Genomic DNA, 16,046 nt, shown 5'->3' with positions numbered 1-16,046 from the left:
TAGTGAACCCCTCACTATAGTGTGATTTCATGGAACCATAGTATCAAGCCTTAGAGCGAGCTAGCCACAAAGATAGTAAGAGTCTGCGAGATGAACATTAGATCCTTACGAACCGCAAGGCCTTGATCGAAATTGATGTGAGTCATTCAAAACATGTCGAGTCTCCACAAGAATTCGAGTCACCATAGGGACACGAGTTTCTTCACAGGAATCTGAATCAATGATAAGCTCAAATAAGAGAGAGAGAGTCTCTGTTGATGCATGATGTGAGTTGCTAAAGTATGAGTGCAAGCCATATATAAATGCAAGTCGAGGAGTAGAGTATGCGAGCCATATTCTCCCAATGAAAGACTATTGAACCATTACAAAATTCAGTGAGTCTCCCAATGAAAGACTATTGAGCCATTACAGAATTTAGTGAGTCTCAGAGCCTTAGAATAATGCGAGCCATTCTATTACTGAATCAAGACGAGTGATCTATTGAACATTTGACTTTTATATATATAATGTTGAGGTGCTATGATTGACCCTTTCTAGGGCATTTCATAATCAAGCGGATTTGTACATTTTGGAGGGAATAATTCAAATTCACTTATTTCTAATATATTTAAATATATATCCAATTTTTTTTATTGTAACTTGTGCAAGTGGAGTTGTCACATTAAGGAGGAAAGCCCACATAATAATAATAATAATAATAATATTTCTTCAACCTATGTAAATTCTCTTTGGGGCACGATGGCTTTCCTTGGGGCATAAGGGTTTCCCTTTGGGAAATTCATCCCGAAGCTGCTCAAATTTCAACACTTGGCATGCAGAAGTCGCTCAAAGTCTCCTTAGACACTTGCTCTAGTATGAACAAGTTGTTTTTGTAACTTAGACTTAGAAACGACACATAATTTTATGTTGGCTTATTGAGCTAAAGTAAACATAGAAAAAGCATTATAAATTAATTTAGTGATTATGTTTTAATCTCATCCCTTGATCTCAGGTGAGGCGAGATCTAACCTCAATCATCAATCAATTTGGAGATTAGGGTTAGGGATCTAGCTCAATGTAAAGTTGTAAAAGTAAGGCTAAGAAGAGGGAGGAGACACCATACAAGAATGCAAGATTGAGAGAGGCATCTTAGTAAGTGTGTTGGGTCAAAGGAAGGGGCAACAAGGAGATGTAGATCCATCCAAGGAGGGGTTGATCAGTGGGATTAGATCTAGTGATGTATATATTTCCTCAGTTGGGCCATATTCTTAGGAAGGGAGCCCAAGTAAGTTTGGAATTTTAATGAAGAAATGCGACTGAGTAGAATTTGTGTGTCATTCTTCGTGATTGAGATTGTTAAATTTTGCTTGTGCTAAATTTTTGTGTTAATGAACCTAGTTGTGCAATTTATTAGATCATTAATCTGTTAGGAAAGTGCCAGGTGCTAGGTTTGTAGGAATTCTAACATGGTATCATAGCAAAAAGTATGAAAAGTACTGATCTCTGAATCATAAGTGCCAGGTTCATATAGTGTTGCTAGGGCTAGGTTTAGCTACAATCGTATGAGTGGATTTTTTTTTTTTTAGTGAGGTATGTTACCACTCAAACCAGCAAGGGACCTAAAGGGGTTCCTAAGAGGGCAACTGCTAGGTTAAGGGCAACGGTGGAGGCTTAGCCTACTGTCACCACATCTAAGTCTCCTTGCTCTTTACGGACTTTCACCGATGGGAGGAGTCTCGGTAGGGTAGGGATTCACTTGTAAATTATATGTCAATGGATAGGTGAGAAGTGATCTTGAAAACCATTTCCCAAGGATGGAGTGAATAATGGAGCTTGTTTGCTCTTTAAGCAAGGGACTTGGTCCACCATGGATAAGGGGTAAGGATTGGAGGGTTGAGGGAGAAAGGATAGGCTTATGAAAAAGTTTCTCAATCCCTATAATCCTTGGGAAGTTTGGATTCCCAAATGGTCTGTGACAAATAGTCTTTATTGAGAAGTGGGACCACACGGGGCCAAGTGGACCCAACCCAGTTTCGGGGATGGAATGTAGCAACCGATGATGTTCCTATCCTGGATGAGGTGAAGGGAAAGGACCAAACAAGAATACTTTCTCCAAAAGGTTGAATTGATCCTAATGAGGTCTAGCCTTGGGGATGCCTAGGCACAATTCTATCCTAGAGCTAGGGCTTGAGATTCCCAGAGATTCCATCGTTAGAATTTCCTCAAATTTGGAGAGGGAGGGGACCCACTAGTGTAGTAGGCTATAGGAGATCAATTTTTTTCTTTGGGTCAATTCTTGGGAAATTGATTCCTTAGGTGACCTAATGGGGCTAGACTTGGGGAAAAAGGGGAAAATGGTTAAAAGAGGGTTGAAATGATCACCCTTTTTGAGGGATCAGTGCCTAGTTCACTTGGGGATATGGAGTCAAGGATAATGATGAGTAACAACTTGGTTTCTCGATCAAGGAGCCCCAGAAAGTCAACTTCGTCCAATGTTGAGAGAAAGGAAAGAAAGGTGACCTTCAAGCATTTATACTTCAAAGCAAATGATGCAAGCTTCTCGAGATAAATAAATCTCTAGGACATTTCATTCATATAACATTAGCCCATACATTAATTAGCTAAAACATGCTCAATTCCACATTTCGATAATGCAACAACTAGCCTAATTTTAGGAGTATGCAGCGACAAGAATAATAGCATAAAAATTTACTTACAACGTTAGAGAGTATATCCAGCCAGCATTTCGTTTGCTCAATAAGGCTCCAAGACAAGAGAAATAGCCCAATTCCATACATCAAAATTCTTCCATCTCCAAAAGTATCCACGAAGGAAAAAGTGCAAAAATTCTCTATGATTAGAGAGATCCCAAGTCAAGTGATGATACAAATGAATGTATCTAACATCAATATATAGCCTCCTAAGGAGTTCTAATTAGCCTATGGGCCCCTAATGATAAAATAATGTGCAAATAATAACCCCTAATGGTAACAAGCCCACCATACTAGCTCATAATGTAAAAACAAGCCTCACAACAGGCCAAATAATGATTTATGCATGTCGCAGGGCCCTCCAAAGGCTCAATAACATCTTGAAGTGTCATAGGAATAAATTCCTCGGAATATGATGGACAAGGGGGTGGCCCCTTGTTCTCCAAGTAGTAGAGCTGTGGTGCTCTTAGTGGGTCTGAGGACACATCAATGACCCCATGGGTCTCCATATGAGTGGAATATGTATGTAGATCTTCTGCAATGGTCCAGGTGGTGGAATGAATGTTGCCTTGACATCGTATAAGTGATGGGACACCTGCCAAGAATGTAGGGCTCTTGTGGGGGCCTGCTGGGCATAGCGTACCAATCATGTCACCTGTTGGAAATACTGAGAGGGTGGGTGAATCAATATTCCTTAGCAATTAGCACTTTTAAAATCTTTCAGAGCATTACTTAATCTTCAATTATTATTAATTTATGTTGTAAAAACAGTAAACAATAGAATGCAGTAGGCACAAGAATTTTAGGTGGAAAATCCCCTCCAAGTCAAAAACCACGAAACACTTTTTTAATAAATTCTTTAATCTCCAGCCCCAACTGAAATGAAAGTTACAACTTCCTAGAATTCTAGAAAAGCATTCTTCTCTAGCGTCCATTGGAAGGATGCTCCAACGCCCTGGTTTCTTCAATAGTCAACTGAATGGATGCCCCACCATCCTAGACCAACCTACCACCCTGAAGTGTTCACAGGCTCCAACCTGTAGGTGACTTCATGCATGTGCCTAGCACCTCCCTGCCACCCTATACTGATTGAAATGAGACAAGAGTGTGGATTTGTAATATTCCTAATTAGCCATGGCTAATTGGAATATTCGATTTTGCTTATTTTTGCCTTCTATAGTTATTTATGAATAGAAAGGTGAGGGAAAGGGGACATGACTCACCTTTAGAATAAAAGTCACTTCCTAGTAGCACAACATTGTGACTTAAAGGGGAGCCAAGGGGGCCAAAGGGGGATGCAGAGATGGAGCCCACACAGACACTTGGAGGGACTGCACAAAAGGGAAGAAACACGTGGCAAGAGAAGAATTACGCTGGAGAAGGTGGGCCTTGGGATTGAGAGAGGCAAAGGCTATAAAGGAAAGAGGGGCTTCCTCATTTTGGTATTCAGTTATGAGCATTTGAGATAGTCGCTTCGACTTGGAGCACGCTGGCTGTTTAGCCTGTCTGTAGCACTGTTTAGTGCACTGAGTGTCTCCGTTCGGACCCTTAGCCCCGGGAGACTTTGAGTGCCTGCTCGGGCAAGGTATTTCCATTAGCATTCCAGCAGTAGTTTCATCATCATTTCAGCAGTAGTTCATCGACATTTTGGTGTACTGTGCAACATTGAGAGGGATTACGCAGTTTTTTCTCGCAGGAGTTCTGGATTGAGGGTTTGTAGTAGGATTTGTGCTGGGAGATTGAGCAAGGGATCAACTCTTGCATATTGGAGAGTTTTGGCAAAGGTTTCAGGCAGATTTCTGGAGGGTTTCATTCAGTGGAAGCGCAGAGAATTAAGGGACTGCGCAGAACCCCAAGGGGGTGATTTTCAGGGGTTGGCTATTCTAGGAAAGCCTTTTGGGTTTTTCTGGGTTTCTTGAGTAGAGTCCGATTCCAGAGTTTTAGCATTTTCTGAGGAGGGCAACAGCCCCAAATCCTCATTTGATTTCCAACAGCACATTAGTTCTCCAGCAGCTTCCATGCAGTTCTGAGAGAGGCCATTCTTTTGCTATTCTGAGTGTATTTCTTCACTTGCCTTGTGCAAGTCGAGGTGCCATCTTTCTGATCACCTCCTGTACTCATTCTATTGCTCAGTATAATAAAATGGCTTAGCATTTCTCTCTGCATTTCTTAAGTATCTGCTTATATTGCACATTTATATTATTGTATATTGCACCACTGTTATTTTTATCATTTTGAGTTTCCCGGTTATTATATCATTTGTACGTATTGGGTTGGAGTTTACTGGGGTTTGGAGAATATCTCTGAAACGAGATATTATAGTGGTATCAAAGCATAGATCTGGCTCAGCCTGTGGAGCTAGCAATCTATGACACCGAGGGAAAAACCCTACATTTGTTACAGAGGTAGGAGATACAGAGACACTGGGCGTAGGTTGGAGAATACCTACGGAGAGGGAGACTGTGTTCCTATGGTGGACGCAGAATAGGAGGAGCCTGTGGTGGACGCAGAACAGAAAGAGCCTGTGGTGGATGCAGGGCAGATGGCAGACGAGGACAGAAAGAGATTTGCGGATATGCACCTCAAATCAGTGCAGGATCTGTTGAGGCAGATTGAGGTGATGGGGTAGAGATTCACAGCAGTAGAGGCTAGACAGCGTGAGAGCCCACGGGTTTTCCAGGTTGGTGAGGGATCGGGTGCATCCCACCATTTGCCAGAGCAGCGTGATACTACTCAGCAGGTGGCCTCACATGCCCCTACACGCTCTACCATGCCCACTTTCTTAGGAGCAAACATGGGGGCCGGAGCCCAGCAGAGACAGAGTCCGGTCATATGGGCGATTATTTTGCAGAGTACCAGGCCTATGGGCAGGAGTTCAGGGAGGCTCTCTCATTCAGAGACTTTGTTAAGCTCCAATGGGATAGTAGACCCCGCGACCATCACAGAGGGTACCGACATTACCATGATGGTAACACCCACCGTGCGGCGAGTAGATTCCACTTGCCTACGTTTGATGGTTCATCAAACAGTTCGACAAAGTCTTGGGTGGAGAAGCTGGACATTTATTTCTAGCTTAACCAGATGTCAGAGACAGAGGCCATCAAGGTGGCAACATTGCATTTGGATGGTGAGGCTCAGGATTGGTGGTTTCATGGGATGGTTACACTTGGACACTCCACAGTGACGACATATGCCGAGTTCACCAGGAGATTGATGGAGCGATTTGATCGGAGGGATCCAGAGCAGCATTTTGTTGAGCTGACGAGGCTCAAACAGACAAGGAGCCCAGAGACCTACATTGCAGATTTCTTGAGGGTCTCAGTGATGGTGCCAGATCTATCCACGGCACGGAGGATCTATATGTATGTTGAGGGGTTAGCAGAGCCACTTCGGGGTTTAGTCCGATCCACTAGACCAGCCACACTCCAGGACGCTATTAGCAGGACCCGAGACTTACAGGATGTCTTACCCAGGACCTGGACACCTTACCCACAGAGACAAACTTTCCAGTCTAAGGGGAAGGATGTGAGCATTCCACCTCCAAAGGGGATTCCAGGTCGAGCACAGATTGATGATGATGCCAGGAGGGAGCTGAAGAAGAAGCAGTTGTGCTTCACTTGTCAGGAGCCATGGGCACCAGGACATAGATGTGCTGCTGGCAAAGCACATTTTATTGAGGTCTTCTCCGAGAGCAGTGGGGAAGAGGAGGATGAGGATGATGTGGAGGTAGGAGATAGTCATGTCGTGCAGGGACCTTTGCCACCTCCACCGCCAGCAACAGGTGGTGCATCTTTTGCACCCACTTGAGGGGCCTTTGCAGCATTGCGAGGGGTTCCCAAGTATCTGACGCTACGCGTACGGGGGACAATGCGTGGCCAGCGAGTATCAGTCTTGGTTGACAGTGGGGCAACCCACAACTTTATCGATGCATAGATGATTGAGCGGAGAGGTATACAGACAGAGAGCTTCGATGGGTTTTCAGTCTTGGTCCCAAGAGATCAGACCATGATGTGTGCTCGTTATGTTCCAGAGTTATCAGTGACGATGGGCACCTACACATTGACTGACCACTTTTTCGTGGTCGATATTCCGGACACCAACATGATACTGGGTGTTCAATGGCTCATCACTCTAGGGAAAGTCACGACGGGTTGGAAGACCCTAGAGATGGAGTGGGATGATGAGAAGACAGGGAGGCATGAGAAGATACGGGGACAACACACATCTCCGCCTCAGACCGTTTCGGCTCATTGGATGGAGGCAGTCTTCCGGAAGGGAGATGTAGAGTGGGCAGTGGAGCTGCGTGCATTAGAGGCAGGGACTGTAGGGCGGACAGTACATCCAGAGATATAGTCCATCCTTGACTGGTATGCCATAGTGTTTGGGGAGATTTCACCCGGACAGCCACCGGACCAGGGGTTTGAGCACACCATTGAGCTTGAGCAGGGTATACAGGCAGTAATCACTACCCCCTATAGGCATCCCAAGGCCCATCGGGATGAGATTGAGTGGGCCATTCAGGAGTTGCTGGCTCTTGGGCACATTCGGCCGAGCACGAGTCCTTTTGCTTCTTCTGTGGTGCTGGTGAAGAAGAAGGACGACACATTGAGGATGTGCATTGACTACAGGGCCCTGAACAAGAAGACACTGAAGAACAGGTACCCCATACCTAGGATCGTCGAGTTGATGGATGAGTTGAGAGGAGCACGATTCTTCTCAAAGATTGATTTGAGATCTGGGTACCATCAGATTCGCATGAGGGAGTAGGACATTCCCAAGACCGCCTTCAGGTGTCACTATGGGCACTTTGAGTTCTTGGTGATGCCCTTTGGGCTAACCAACGCCCCCGCCACATTTCAGTCCTACGTGAATCACATCTTTCGTAGTCACTTGAGGAAGTTGGTGTTGGTATTCTTTGATGACATTCTCATTTACAGCAGGACTTGGGAGGAGCATCTCCAGCACATTGAGACAGTGTTGCGTATCTTATAGGAGTAGCAGTTCTATGCCAAACTCTCCAAGTGTGAGTTTGGGTTGACGGAGATGTTGTATTTGGGGCACATCATAGGGGTGGACGGAGTGAGAGTCCACGAGGAGAAGATCAGGGCCATTAGAGAGTGGCCAGAGCCGAGGAATGTGACAGAACTCCGGGGGTTCATTGGCATTTGTACTTACTACTGGAAGTTCGTCAAGAGTTTCTCACAGCGTGCTGCACCCCTGACAGATTTGACGAGGAAGGGGGCTTTCAGTTGGTCGGATACAGCGCAGCGAGCCTTTGACAGGCTCAAGGAGGTTATGAGCAGCTGCCCAATGCTTGCATTGCCAGATTTCACGCAACCATTTGTTTTGGAGTGTGACGCGTCAGGAGAGGGGATTGGCGCAGTATTGATGCAGGGAGGTCACCCTATAGCCTATGAGAGCCGGAAGCTCCTTTCGCACGAGAGGTTGTATTCTATATACGACAAGGAGACGCTGGCCATCATGCATGCATTGGCCAAGTTCCAACAGTATTTAGTGGGTAACAGGTTCAGGGTGAGGACTGATCACAACAGCCTCAGATTCTTTTTGGAGCAGAAGTAGCTACAGGAGAGGCAGCAGAAGTGGATCAGCAAGATCCAAGCATATGACTTTGACATTGAGTATGTCAAGGGTAAGAACAACGTGGTAGCAGATTCTCTTTCACGTAGATTAGCCACGTTGTCTCTTATGAGCTTGGACACAGACTGGAGGGCTCGACTATTAGTAGAGTACTCCAAGGACAGGTTTGCATGTGAGGTTTTGGATGGGGAGGTGGCCCAGCAGTGGACTGTAGCTGTAGTCTCTTCAAACAGTGATCTAAATAGCTCTTTAAACAGCAGTAATGTCACAGAGATTTCCATGCTGCTAGACGCTGATATATGGGTCCTTTTAATGCTGCGTGTAGGGCTCTTTAGGGCTTCTTATGCAGCGTATTGAAGTTCCTTAGACAGTTGATGGATCACACATCAAACTGCGGCTAGATTGACAGCGTGATACGTCTCCCTTTTTGCCTGCGGCCAGATCTCCTCACTGCTGTTAGGGCTGCATGACTTTCCTCTAGACAGCGTATAGAAGCCTTCTTTTGCTGCTGCCCAAACTCTTCTCAATACAGTGGCTACAATATGACAGCGGATTAGGGCCTCCTCATTACAGCGTATAGGGCTTATGTTTCACTGCTGATCAACCCTCCTTTTGCTGCGGATAAGGCTTCTTCATAACTCCGGATTAGGGCATCACTAAACAGCAGATTAGAGTTCCCTTTTAGGCTGCAGATTTATGCCTCCTTTGACTGCGGCCAACCCTCTTCCTTGACTACTACTAGGGCTCTTCTTAACTGCGGCTAAGTCTCCTCTTTAACATATATACAGTCATGAAGTCCACCTGTGTATTGTCTTCCCTTACTGCGGTTAGGAGACTCCATTATAGGACTGCATTCAGAAGTGTTAGGGCTTCTTGAACAGCATGTAGGCTAGGGCATCATCTGCATATAAGCTAGGGCATCATACTTAGCCCAACGTACTCTTTAACGTTTCTCCTTCTCCAAAAACCCAAGACGTGGAGAGGAGATCACTTTAAAGAGTGTGTCTAAATGACATCAAATCCTCTTATATTTATACTAAAATGAGGGTGATGAATAGACACGTCGGTTGGTCTTCTAGAGCCTACATAAGAGCTGGTCGGCTTGATAATAATTACATAAACAAAATAAATTCATATCTCCATAAATACTTATCGGAATCGGATGATCTTTGGATCAATCCTACACCTCTCGACGAGAGGGATCCAATAAAAATACCAGCTGCCATAAATAAGCCGACACACATGGAGTTTGGCCCTAGTTGCCAATTTAACAAAAGGCGATACCAAATCCTGCTGATCCCTGATAATTGTCCAATCAAGGACTCAAACAAAATAACATCACATATCCTGCTGATCCCTGATAGTGATAATTGTCCAATCAAGGACTCAAACAAAACAACATCACATATATAAAACTTTAAAAGTATCTCATCATCATGAGTTATAAACTTATATGTAGCAAAAGTTGCAAAACAAATAAAACTAGCAGCTATCTATCTGAGACCATTGGCCTCTTCCTAGCAGCTTTCTTTCTGTCTTGTTCAGCAATTGCTTCACGAGCTTTTTGTATAACCTCTGCACTAGAAACCATACAAGGCATCACATCTGCATCATATGCAGAGAGTTTAGCCAGATGGTATTTCAATCGTGTAATCCCTCCTGACATCTTGGTCCCACACAAGTTGCATGATATATATGCCTGATTTGCCCCACCAACAGCCTCCCCATACTCCCAAAATGGGTCCAAGGCTTTTGGCATATTTGACATTTGTAGTGAACTAATTCAAACCTAGGGCACAAAAAAAACAAAAAATTGGCATTAAATGAGTATAACTATACAGTGCCCAGCAAACACTCAAGAAACTATTTTAATTTTTAAAGCAACATCTTCATGTTCAGAATTTAAACAACAAAAGCAAGCATAAAAAATGCATAATATATTCATTTTTTTCAGATTTTTAAACATATAAAGCAATAACAACATGAAATAAACACATTGGCACATAAATATGAAGAAAACACTGATATATATGATGTCAAATAGAAATGATATATCAAAGGCGATACCAAATCGTGCTAATCCCTGATAATTGTCCATTCAAGGACTCAAATGTGGAGAACCAATACAAAATAACATCACATATAATAATAAAAGTATCTCATCATCATGAGTTACATGTAGCATAACAAATAAAACTAGCAGCTATCTATCTACTGCCCTCTCCCCCTTTTACGGGAAAACATGATGGGCTGTTTGCCAGGCCTGCCCCTAGTAGTAGAAGGCCCTGACACTGCCTCTGCACCTAATGTCAAATAATGAGTGATAGGCATGGAGCTATGCTCTCCTATATCTATAGCAGATGGTGTTGATGCTGATGCTCCCGCAGTGCCCTCCTCCTCCTGCTCCTCCTGCTCCTCCTCTAAGTGCTGCTGCTCCTCTGACTCCGAGTCCTCCTCTTGCTGCCCCTGCTCTAATGGATCATCTGCCACTGGCTCTAACCATGAAGGTGACTCCTCCAATATGGGCTCCTGAGACTCCACCCTCCACGAAGACAATACATCAATATTGTCTAAGGAAATGGCATCTGGATCCACTGGTGATTCTATTTGCCTCACTCGAAGTCGGATGTTGTAATGCACATACACCAAATCGTTGAGGCGTGCGAACTCCAACCTGTAAGAGTGTCAAAAAAAGTAATGAGTCTTGACTCTTGACTCTTGACACTTGAAGGTCATAAATTAAAAATTAAAAATTACAATAAGTGTAATTGCTCAACTGAAGGCTTGAGTTCAAAGTTATACCTGTTGCGCTTTTTGGCGTGTATTTTCTCAAATACACTCCAATTGCGCTCACACCCTGAAGAGCTACATGTTTGACTCAAGATTCGTATAGCCAAATTTTGCAAATTTGGTACCCTTGCACCATAGCTTCGCCACCAAAGATCTACAACAAAATAATGAAATAAAAAATTCAAAAACTTAAAAGTTAAAAGTTAAAAGTTAAAACATAATTAAATTCAAATTTCTAATTTCTAATGAGTGATGACTTGTCACTTACGTGGCATGAAGAGGGCCTTTCCTTAATGGCATCATCAAAGCCAAATAGGCCAACACAATCCTGATAACTATGTATCTCGCGGCTGATTTTGCGACGAAGCTCAGAATCAAGTACCATCCTCTGAATACAGGAATGGAGCCCTTCCATCACCTCGCCATCAAAACGAAATTTGCATTTGTATGCAAATGCAGGGTTGAGGAAGAGTGCTGCTGCATGAATGGGTCGATGAAGCATCCCTGTCCACCGACTATCGATCACATCCCATAACATCATCTGCCTATTAAGGCCAGCAGAACCCTTGTCTGCATAATAGGAACGAATGGCCTCCTTGGCCCTATCCATGCCCTCATACAAATAAGGCATTGCAGGCTTCTCTCCATCCACCAATCTAAGAACCTTTACTATAGGTTCGCTAACTGCACATGCTTCTTGTACTCCACGCCAAAATGTCTCAGAGTACACCATTTTTTCAATGGCTCTCCCATCAGGTCTCTTGCTGTATCTACAAGCACGCCAATCATCAGACACAAACATTTGCTTCAACTCGAACTGACATCGAAGCAAAGACTGAAGAGTAATAAAGGTTGTGGCAAAACGTGTGATGGCAGGACGCCGCAACTCCTTGTTTCTAGTGAACCTCCTCATAAGGCTAAGAACAAAAGCATGGTTATAAATAAACTTGGGGATGCTCCTAGCCATATCAACTGCCTCCTTGATGAAGGAGAGTTTCCCCATATCCTCAAGCAACAAATCAAGACAATGCGTTGCACATGGAGTCCAGAACAATGTGAGATGCCTCTCCATAAGCATTCTGCTGGCAGACACATAATTAGCTGCATTGTCAGTTACGACTTGCACCACATTCTGCACACCAATCTCCTGAATGAACCCATCTAACAACTCACATATCGTTGCTGCATCTTTGATATGTTCTGATGCATCCAACGATTTAATAAACATGGTACCTTTAGGACAATGTACCAAGAAATTTAGAAGGGTCCTACCCTTCCTATCTGTCCAACCATCAGACATCACTGTGCATCCAGTGACTTCCCATGTCTGTTTCAACTCCGCCAATCTAGAGTTGATGTCCTGTTTTTCTGCTTGAAGAATTGGCCCCCGCAACTCCTCATATGTGGCACTTTTGTACCCTGGGCCCACAACAGCAATAGCATCACACATTGGTTGCCAAAATGGATTGGTTTTTGTGATGCTGAGAGGTAAGTCGCTCCAAAAAATACACCTCCCCATGACTCTATCTGCTTCTTCCTTCTCCTTTTTTTTATAAAGCGATTTTATGCCAGGTTGTGCTCCAGCTCCTGTTCGTGGAACAAAAAATGATGACCTCGCATTCACACTAGCAGTAGCGCTAGCATGTGATGGTGTGCCAGTTGTGGAGCCCCTCCCACTAGGGCCAGTAGGGCCACTACCCTGAACATCAAAATCAGGAGAAGATATCCCAAAAGATCTACCTGCATGTTCAGCTTTGTTTCTTTCCGCCTCTTCCTTCTTTCTGTCCTTTTCTTCAATTGCCTCAAGAGCTTTTCGTATAAGCTCCGGACTAGAAACTTGACAAATGGCAACATCATGTCCAGGGAGTCTAGCAAGATGGTATTTCAGTCGTGTAACCCCACCTGTCATCTTGTCCCCACACAATTTGCATGAAAGATATGCACGATTTGTCCCACCATCAGGGATCCCATACTCCCAAAATGGGTCCAAGTTTTTTGGCATATTTGTATTTTGTAGTGGGCTAACTCAAAAGGAAACCTACAGCACCAAAAAAAAATTGGAATTAGTAACTTAATAAGTAATACGAATTTACGAAATTCCATGGGTGCAGGTCTCAATATCAAATCCTCATTCTTCAAAGACAAATGGACTAAACTTTAACAAAGTTCTACAACAAAAATCCAAAGGTCTTGAAAGAAAATTAAATTTTTAATAGCCTAGCTTTTAAAAATTAAAAGTGTAAGAGCAATAACAGTATAACTATTAACAATCACAAGCAAGGATAAACATCATGCACCCTGTACCTGTAAAGTTTAAAGTTTTAAACTACTAAACCCTCCTATACAGATCTATACAGCCATGCAACGCTGCAATTTTACAGGTTCAGCCATATCTTTATACAGGTTTACAGGTATGCTAACTTTGGCAGCAGAGTAATATGCTCATTGCTACCTATACAGCATCTATTACTTTGATCATGATGTTGGTTACTTGTTGACCCTCAAAAGCAAAGGGATTAAGTTATTAACTAAGGAGATAACACAGGCCTTAGAGTCACTTTCAGTGCATCTGCACAGGCCTTCATCTTTTCCAACAAAAGTTATTCACAATTATAAACTTCCCCCTCCAGCAGCCCCGTGATGTCTTGTATCCCAAATACAGCTAAGGGAAATGTTATTATGGTTTACTATTCCATCAATGATCAAACCAAGGCATCATATTTATTATTGACATTGATTAACTGTTACACTTAGAAGTTAGGAGTCCAAATATGACCATTTGAACCTCTATTTCAATAAGATATGAAAGAAAACTTTGAAATCTATTAGTAAAGGAGGAAGTAAATTAACCATCTGGCACTAAGTGCATATGGCACTCTCTAAAATTAGCTGGGAACTATGATTACTGCCCAGTGTACAGCCAGCCAGCACAAGCTGGGTAGCCTATTTCACAAAGGAGTAAAAATCAAAAGCAATCCTAGTAATCTTTTAGTTCTGTTTCATGTTTAATTAGTTCAGCTTGGCATGCATTATTCTTCCGTCATCTTTTGGTGGGTTCATGGTGCTATTTCCTTGGAAGTAGTCTGCATTTTATCATGTGTCGTGTTATTGGGGCAAGTTGAGCATGGGTTTGCTTGTGATCTCACTGATCAGTTAAAGTGGAGACTACGGTAGCAGGGTAGCCTTATCAGTCACAAATAGGCATCTTTTATTGTGTTTGCTATCTGTGATCACATGCTTCTGAAAATATTAAGGACAGTCACAAGGTTTTCAAATCTATGTGTCATAGTCAATAATAAATATCATTTATGTAATCTGCAATCTTCAAAGTTCACACAAAGGACCCTAGTCAAGCTTAAGTCATTTTATAAATTTATTTACAAGACACAGTTGCACTGTTACATTATGAAATATGAAGTTATAAAAGTTATGAGTCATGACAGACTACAGTATTACGGCTTGAGCCTTGAACACTATATTATATAATCCAGTATTACGGCTTGAGCCTTGAAGCATCATACGCTATTACGCTATGTAGAAAAGAGTCAAAAGACATTAAAATCATAAAATATAAATGTATTCAATAACAGCGTTAGAGGACTGCGATTTGGCTGCTACAGGCAGTGTATAGACTGTGCGTAATACGTATATAGTCTCCATGCATATAGAATGACGTGCATACCTGTAGACTGGCCGCTGTAAACCCTCCTTCGCAGCCAAAGTTCAAACCCTCCGCACTGTTCGCACTCGCAGCGTCTCCAGCTCACGAAAATCAAATGACGCTTTGACGGTAAACAAAAACCCAATTTATAAACTCTGCCGGCGATATTTACCATCGTCGCGCGATTTTTATGAAAATATCGCCGAAATCTCGTAAATATCGCGTGATTTTTAAAACAAGCAAATATTGCGATTTTTTCGGGGCGATATTTCGGCTCGCCGAAAATATCGCGATATTTGCGAATATCGCCGATATTTCGGCGATATTATCAACACTGGTCCAAGAGTAGCTGAAATAATTTTAGAGCTAATCTTACGGATAAGTCATTTAAGTGCATCGTGGAGAGTGATGTATATTATCTCTTTTATAGGCTAAGGTTTAATTGGAAGGGGCTTGTAAATATGAACGTTAGAGAATTTTATGAGGTAGATGTTAGGGAGGCATATTAGGAATTTAAAAATTTATTTTAAATGTGCCATGTAATCCAAAGGTCTCATATTTTAATAACTTAGTGATTCTTAATAAATACTAAATACTTTAAAAAATAGCTTTAATAAAACTCTTAATACTTATTACTTAAATAATAATAAATATCCTTAATTTAATTAATTACTACCCCTTATTAATATTTATATAGAAAAAATTTCAATTCCACTAAAAATTTGAAATCAATGATTGGCTTAGTGCATATGGTCCTACCCGAGTGTAAAGTCAATGATTGGATTACTATCTTTGGATTTTCAATTTATTCAACTTATACGAGGTGAGATTACGGTGAGAATCCCTATCATATATTGACAATCGTTGGGGAATAAGGTGATGTCTCAACCCTTGGGGTTTTAGCCCACTAATGGGGGTTTCCGACTTCAAACGCAAATAACTCTCAAACCGTGAAGAACTGGGAGGCATACCATATATCAACGGAAACATCTCAACGAGTAGAATCCATCAAGAAGAACTTTGATGCAAAATAATATGAGTTGTCAAGTCAAAATGCCCATGCAAGATCGGGGTAGCCCCTGGTGCTGCTTGGGTTGACATCATTGACAACCACTGAACAACATCACCATAGTCCCAAAAGTGGATTGCTAGTAGTCGCTAAACATCCATGAAGAACCATGGAGTGTTGTCTACTGCTATGGAGGCCCATGGCTCTCTATGCCAATGTGGACCTCTGGGGGCTTAGGAATCAGGATCCCATATAGGGAAGCCAAACCCCAATGGAAACCACCCGCAATCCTGCATAA

At 42.7% G+C, this 16,046-nt stretch overlaps 2 protein-coding genes across 8 annotated transcripts in view; one reads left to right on the top strand and one right to left on the bottom strand.

Moving 5' to 3' along the window:
• LOC149143286 (uncharacterized) overlaps positions 1-16,046 on the top strand; it is a 213,532-nt gene that overhangs the window by 175,463 nt on the left and 22,023 nt on the right. The gene's annotated exons all lie outside the window — the stretch shown is intronic.
• On the bottom strand, positions 10,300-11,463 carry LOC149143288 (uncharacterized). Its single transcript, XM_089448598.1, has 3 exons — positions 11,401-11,463; positions 11,091-11,266; positions 10,300-10,962 (listed from the first exon to the last, which is right to left on the bottom strand). The coding sequence occupies exons 1-3, from the start codon at positions 11,461-11,463 to the stop codon at positions 10,500-10,502; spliced, it is 702 nt and encodes a 233-aa protein (XP_089304724.1). The 3' UTR covers positions 10,300-10,499.

The sequence above is a fragment of the Pinus tabuliformis genome, chromosome X (assembly GCF_031772625.1).
Source record: "Pinus tabuliformis cultivar Carrire ecotype Pingquan chromosome X, CPIR1, whole genome shotgun sequence".
In the NCBI taxonomy this organism is placed as follows: Eukaryota; Viridiplantae; Streptophyta; class Pinopsida; order Pinales; family Pinaceae; genus Pinus; species Pinus tabuliformis.
Note: the sequence above shows the minus strand (reverse complement) of the source record. Positions and strands in the feature narration are given on the sequence as shown.